At 47.5% G+C, this 7,500-nt stretch overlaps 1 protein-coding gene across 7 annotated transcripts in view; it reads right to left on the bottom strand.

Annotated features, from left to right (window-relative positions):
* sept15 (septin 15) overlaps positions 1 to 7,500 on the bottom strand; it is a 30,280-nt gene that overhangs the window by 5,809 nt on the left and 16,971 nt on the right. For 4 of the 7 annotated variants that reach the window (XM_042109458.1, XM_042109457.1, XM_042109455.1 and 1 more), the window contains exons 4-9: positions 4,706 to 4,806; positions 4,293 to 4,427; positions 2,653 to 2,770; positions 2,440 to 2,532; positions 2,080 to 2,176; positions 1,225 to 1,236 (exon numbers count right to left, since the gene is read on the bottom strand). In XM_042109458.1, the coding sequence (XP_041965392.1) occupies positions 1,225 to 1,236; positions 2,080 to 2,176; positions 2,440 to 2,532; positions 2,653 to 2,770; positions 4,293 to 4,427; positions 4,706 to 4,806 (556 nt within the window). The remainder of the gene's footprint in view (positions 1 to 1,224; positions 1,237 to 2,079; positions 2,177 to 2,439; positions 2,533 to 2,652; positions 2,771 to 4,292; positions 4,428 to 4,705; positions 4,807 to 7,500) is intronic. The other 3 variants (XM_042109461.1, XM_042109459.1, XM_042109456.1) reach the window with 1 other exon arrangement.

Below are 7,500 nucleotides of genomic sequence, written 5' to 3' on the forward strand. Positions count from 1 at the left end.
CACACACACACACACGATCAGTAATCGGTTAAAGAGTGGGATTCTGGAAAAGGACAGCGATGAGGCCTCTGTTCTCTTCATCCAGCGTGGAACGTGACGGGGGCCAACTACGAGGACCACCGCGCTCCAAGTCTCGGACCACCACGCCCGAAAGTGCACGTTAAGAGCTCGGACCTACCTGATTGGCTCCCGGAGGAGGAGGAGGAGGAGGAGCAGAGGGGTGACCCTTGACCTGCCGTGAGCCTATCTGTCTACAGTGACTCAGAATGGCTGGGTAGTGGGATTACATGAGCAATGAGGACAAGCACGAGGTCGGAGGTCAGCGGCCTGACTGATGACTGGAGTGTGGAGGGGGAGGAGAGGACCACGGGGGGTTGTGGGAGTGATGGCATGATGGGATTTGTAGTTCTACTTGGCGGAGGGGGAAAAAACAAAACAAAACAAAACAAAACAAAAAATTCCAAGAGGAGCAGTAAATTATTGATGTATTTCTTGTTTTAAGAAGCTCTACACCTGTGGTTAGGTCAGACAGGTGGAAGTGTCAATCCTTCAGTCAACAGCACAGAGACTCTGATGCCCACATTGTTCAAATCGATGTGGTCTTTGGGACAACTGGGACACACAACCAAATGCGCTGTGTAGCGTGCAAAGTAATTAAGTGCACGATCGACACGGATCGACTGACCTTGAGTTGTGCAACAGCAAAGGATGGATTCCATCATGCCCTGCGTGGAGTTCTGAAATAGTTCAGTCCACTTACATTACTGTGCATGAGAGACTGGCCAGTATACTGCCCGCGTGTGCAACACTAAATCTGCACATGACAGGAAGTAAGGTGGACAGGAAGCTGAGGGGTTGTGCCAAGCATGCAGCTCTGGATGAGGCATCAGTCCACACAAAACAGAACACAGGGATCATGGACTAGTCTGCTAGGTATATGACGGTTAACAGGACAGCGAGAGAGAGAGAGACAGAGAGAAAAAGACAGAGAGAGAGAGACAGAGAGAGGGAGAGAGATGTTTGGCTCTACGTATGTAACTAGCAAATAGCACAGGATGACTTATCAGTTTCTTTATGACCAGCAAGAGCCCCAAGGATGACCTTTGACCTACGGTCACAGCAACATAAAAGGTGAAAGGGCTAGGGGGAGGACTGGGCTGAAAGTTTGAGGTGATGGGGGTGAGGGTTGCAAAAGGTGGCATATAAAAGTGAGAGATGGTTTACCAAAAATGCCCTCTGTCAGTCATGGAACAGAACAAAGAAAAAAGAGAAAGAAACAAAAAAAGGAAGAATGAAAAAAGTGAAAGACTGATACAAGGATTCACCCACATCACAACGATTCAAAATGGCCAAAAAACACACACACATACACTCACACACATACAAACACACGCAAATACACACACACACACAAACACACACACACACACACACATTTTTCAGGGGGAGGAGGCTTCTTATAAAATCATAAAAGGCAAAAATAAGACAAAACAGTGCACAATATCAACGAAACAAAAACAACATCCATTTAAAAGTTGTTGTGGCTGATGAAGAAGAGAAGGGGGAAGGCTGGTGGAGGCTGGTGGAGGGGATGTGAGGGAAGAAAAAAAATAAATAAAATAAAATAAAATAAATAAATAAAAATCATCACTGCCAGAAATAACTACAATGCCCATGATGCACCGGTGCCACCCTTTTCCAGAATCCCTGATGTACACTCCGCCCTGGAAGGAGGGGTTGGTGGGAGGGCGTCCTTGGAACCCAGGTGGAAATACCACTCTCCCAGCATTCCATAGGGCCCCTTTCCCTCCCATTTCTCATCACACAGCAGGCAGAAACTCCCTAAAGCTTTGGCAGCAGGACCTGTGTGCTTTTCACTATTTAAACTGATGCATACTTACAGTAGAGAAAGACACCAGTCCTGCTGAAGCTTTTGGGGTGATTTCAATTTCGACACAATGCAAAAAAATCACTCCATCTAAACACATACACAGTACATACAAATGCAATCATTAAGAATCATTCACACACGCGCACACACACACACACACACACAGACACTCGACACTGGACACATACCTTCTGCCACGCCCCAGGGATACTGGCGGCCTCTGACCTTGCGGCCGTTGACTTCAACCACTACGTTACTGCCCACCACGGCCAACGGCATGCGGTCCTGCAGAATAGAGACAGAGGCAGACGCAGCGTCCATGAGGAAGAGGCTAACTATATCGGCCATCAACACTAGGCGCGCTGAGGAAGAGGCTAACTATATCGGCCATCAACACTAGGCGGGCTGAGGAAGAGGCTAAATATATCGGCCGTCAACACTAGGCGTGCTGATTGGTATCGACAAGCACAGAGAGCCACAGGACAGCCACATGTGTCAGTCCTTGCTTGTTTGTTTATCTATTTAGGAGCTTGTTTGTGGCTGTTCACCTTGATCTTGCGGATAAGCTTGCTGTCCTCATCGTCGTCTGTGTCCGGAAACTCGTATATCTTGATCTTGTGTTCCTGGATTTCCTTCATAATCTGAGAGAGAGCGAAGAACATGCAGGCTCAGCTCATGTGAACACACACATTCACTCGTATATTACATACTGTACATACACCTGCACTCTCTCACACACACACATACACAAACACACACACCTGTTTCTTGAAGAGCTGGCACTCCTCTGGCGTGAGTGTGTCGGCCTTGGCGATGAGTGGGATCACGTTGACTTTGTCGTGCAGGCGCTTCATAAACTCGATATCCAGAGGCTTCAGGCTGAGCAGAGGCACATTGGTACAGCGTTAGTCTGTATTCTTTATTCCAGAGGCACATTGGTACAGCGTTAGTCTGCGTTTTTAATTCCATGTCTTTTATGTTATTCACAATTAACTGTATTTTTTTAATCTGTTTATATCTGTCCTTTTTGCTTTTATTAATGTAAAGCACACTAAATTGCTTCTGCCTATGAACTGTGCTACACACAGCAGATGAACTTGCGTTGCCTGGCCCTGCACACCCATGAAGGGTTAAGCCTACTTTATGCTCCCTTTTCACATGCAAATAGGTGTATTTGTTTCATACGTTCATCCATTTCGTACGTATTCACGTATAAGCTTGAAGTGAATGGACAAAATAACGGACAAAATCAAGGCAGTGAATGGACTTAGGTTCCATCTGTGTCTGTATCTGTTTTTGACGTTGAGCAAAAATAACACTTTAGAGCATCTTTCACACCCCGTACACATCACACACACACACACACACACACACACACACACATCACATCTGGATGAAGACGGCCTCGTCCCCTCACACGCCACAGACAACCGAGGCCTTGTGCTCCTGAATGACCCCATTCTGATGACATAAACCAGCGCAAACCCTATCAATCTTCACACATACAAACAGCACACATAAAAAGACACCAACACAAAAGGACTTCACTTGGGCCACTTGGCAAGATTTCCTCATCACAACACTACTGCTGGTGTCTCCTCCATCACCAAGTCTCTCCTCCATCGGCCTTTTTGTGCCTCGTTCCCATGCACTGTCCATTCCCCACTAACAAGCAGCAGGACAAAGGACTCTGTTCTCACTGCTAACTGGTGGGGGAGGAGTGTGTGTGTGGGGGGGGGGGGTCTAGGGGGCTGACTGGGGTTGCACATCAAGAGAGAGGCCCACTAGAAGACAATTCCCAAAGAAAAATAAATAAATAAATAGCAATACTGAACATGAACATCAACAATTCTGTAAAGTGATAATCTCTCTTTTGATGAATCCGACATATTGAGAATGAATAATACACTGGGCTGTGTTGGGTTTCATTCCAATATAAATGCTTTTTAATTGACAAAACACAGAGATAAAAGGAGCTGACAGCAGAATAAGGGGTTGTGTCTGCATGACTGGCATCAAACGCGGCTGCCATATTTTCCCAGCTAAAAATAAAGGCGCGCAACAGAGAAGCACCCAGAGGACTGTGGGTAGGGAGGCCTCACGGCAGCCAGCTGCCATACGATTGGCCAAGGCGGATGCAGGCAAAGGCATTGCAGCATGGCCTCTATGGCTCTTATATAAGCTTTCGGTCACTATACTGGTAGCCTGCATCTATATTTGGTTCCCTTTCTCTCCAACTTCCTCGTTTTAACACAAACACATCCACAGAAATGCACATATACTAACCACACACACACACACACACACACACACGCATCCTGAAAGGACGTGTCCCTACAGCCTGGTGGTATTTTTGGGAGCATTTGACAATATGCATTTTTGTGAAAGCTGCTGGACTCACCCATGGCCAGAGGGGGCGATGAAGTACAGGCAGCAGTGGACCCGATTGTCAGGCATCTGTCTTCGGTTGACGCGTGACTCTGCATTCAGGAAGTCTTCAAACTTATTGTCAATATAGTTGATAACTGGCTGCCAACTACATACCAGGGCAACAGAGAAGGGGGATGAAAAGAGAGGGGGAGATTAAAAATAGCATATTTGGAGGTGCCACAGACAATCCCTCAGAATCGCTTTTTAACAGTGTCACCTATAAAAGAGAGGCTAATGGTTGGACAATATCTCATTATTGCATTCTATTTCTTATAATACATTTTAAATTTACAATTAACAATATTAAAAAATACCTATGTATCAGTATTCTTAACTAAGTTTATATTCTTCTTGAACGGCTAAACTCCGAGCCGAGCAGCTCACCAGTTGCTGTTGTCCACTGCATCTCCGAATCCTGGTGTGTCTACAATGGTCAGTGTGAGCTGGACACCTCCTTCCTTCACCAGGACTTTGGACTGCTCAACCTGCAGAAGAACAGAGAGCAGTTCCCAATTCAGTTTTACATGGAAACCCGAGTCTCGCTACTAAGGCGAGATGCCAAACCCGACTAGAGATGATCCACAGAAACCCAATTGCTTGCATTTTCCAGCCTCATTCACACAAACCATCACATCTCAGAGAGACAGAGATATTTCAGAGACACCTCTGTAAAATGTCAGTGCATTCAGGCAATTGCTTCTAATGTCAACATTTATAAAACTCTAACAGCTATGACAACAACAAAAAAAACCTCATGCAGCAGTGGAGAAGGGGGTTCAAGTGCAAGTGTACCTGACACTTGGTGTGTGGTCTACCCTCCGTTTACACCACAGTCCACTGTGAAGCGTCAGGGTGAAGGACCACTTCACCACAGCCACCGCAACAGCATGAGCCCAAGGACAGGCTCTCTAGCGTTCAGGTGATGGGAACAGTGAGAGAGGACTGCAACCAACGCTTTTACGCTGCTGAAGAGGTTAAGATGTCGCTTGATGTGCTGGACTACACTTTAGTGAAGGTCAAGTTATTTTTGGATGAGCCCTTTTGGTGTTTAAAAAAAAAAAAGCTGTGTATTTCAAGGCTCACTGTTTTAGTGTGTTAGTCACCCTTGGTAGCTTTGTGCTCAGAAGGTGCCTGCTGAGAACCATGGGAGAAATACATGTACACGGACTATAGGAGAAGGAGGGGGTGGGGTGGGTGACATTCCTCCCTTCCAATTCCAAAAGAATGCTTCAGGAGCCAAATCTAGCGCATAACTGCGACAAACAGACAGGGAGCGAACGAGAGGGGAGAGAAGGGAGAGAAGGGTGAGCGCGCGGAGAAAAACCACAAAAATGTTGACTCTGTCTTTCAGCTGTAATCTAAGAGGGGTTGAATGGGGATGTTTGACAAACAGAGCAGATTGTTTGGGAGGCAAAAATACCCTCTCCGCCCGGTCTGCCGCTGCCCGGGCTGACCACAACCAGGCCCAGACAACCACTCGGGGCCGGCCGGGCCACCGACCCGCCGCCAATTTTACCCCTGGAACCGCGACCGGCAGTTCTGCCTGCACCGCACCATTCCTACGGGACGGGACGGGACGGGACGGCCGCTGGAGGTAGAATGCAGCCCGCTGGCGGAATGAGATGAGCTGACGGACTTGGGAAAATATGGGTGGAAAAAGAGCAATTCATCTTTTTATATTGCAGGGTTCTCCATGGCTTTTATTTCAGTCATTTAGCAGATGCTTTTATTCGACGTGACAAAGTACTGTGAAAGCGTATAATTTCATCTGCTGTTCAAGGGGGATTGCTGCTAAGTGAAACCATGCTCTCACTGATGCTAGCCAGCACTACAGCATCTCCCCTTTGGTCATCGTGGCAGAGGAGTATGTTTGAAGCATCTGTCAGTTACCAAAAATGGAATGAAGTTAATTTTAACCTCTCATGTCGTAAAACACTTGCACTATTCCTCATACTTGGCTGCCTGCTATAGTGGAGACCTGATTTTACATTGTAAAGAGAGATAGTCCAAGATAAGGTCTCATCTTATATATCTTACATGTTATTCTACTTCTACTTCTATTCTAAGTCACTTTGGATAAAAGTGTCTGCCAAAAGAACACATGCAAATGTAAATGTAAATGTAGATATGGAGTCCTCTGGAATGCTATGACCGCCACGCCATCTAAAAGATACCACTCCCACTCTCGGAGGGAGGGATGCTGCTGTGATAACAAGGCTACATGGAATTCATCCCCAGGCTCTTTAACAGTCCTCCCCAACCAAGGCCTACAGAGGGGCGGGCCGGAGGGATGCTCAGGGCTGGGATGGGATGGGTGGAGCGGTGGCAGCACTGGTGGTTTCACATTCAGGTCAATGCTTAAAAAAACAACACACACACACACACACACACACACACACACACACACACACACACACACACACACACACACACGCGCGCTTGGAGAGGGTAAACACTCACTGAGAACACTAGGCACACTGAGAACAACTTCAGATGATTGACACTGCATGGTAGGCGTAGGCGAATGCCAGACCTTGCCACAAAATCATGCCTTTTTCCACAGGGAAACCATAAAACCCAGTCAAACGTCCAGCACGTCTCAGCATCTCTATCCAGGAAGTAGGGAGAAACAGGGTTTGGGGTATGTGTGTTTGTGTGTGTGTGTTTGTGTGTGTCTGTGTATGTGTGTGTGTGTGTGTGGGGGGGGTGGGGGGTTCCTTGGGTCTGGTGGGAAAGCGGTCGCTGGGTGTTGAGTTTCGTGGGAACATTCCTGGCCCTGTGGTGACCCCTTCTGGCCCCGGGAGGAATCCAAACACCCCTTTTACCCTTCACACACTCTACTCCACACACACACACACACACACGCACGCACGCACGCACGCACGCATGCACGCACGCACACACATCCTGGAGTCTCCATCCTCCACCCCCCCCCCACCCTGCCTCTTCCTCCACCCCACAACCCCTCTCCTTGTCATTTCCAAGGCTCTTCCCCAAATGGGTCCTTGTATGCTGTGTCCTTATAAGGGCAGGAAAAGCTGTCTCTGTGTATGCTCTACACTGGTGGCAGTAGACCGGGGCGAGTTGTTTGTCACACTCGTGATAAGATTGCGCGTTTTGGTGTGTCTGTGAATCACAGGGAATTTGCTGCGCCCTGCAAAACAAACAAGTCCAGATCT

The sequence above is a fragment of the Alosa sapidissima genome, chromosome 11, assembly GCF_018492685.1.
Source record: "Alosa sapidissima isolate fAloSap1 chromosome 11, fAloSap1.pri, whole genome shotgun sequence".
Classification (NCBI taxonomy): domain Eukaryota; kingdom Metazoa; phylum Chordata; class Actinopteri; order Clupeiformes; family Clupeidae; genus Alosa; species Alosa sapidissima.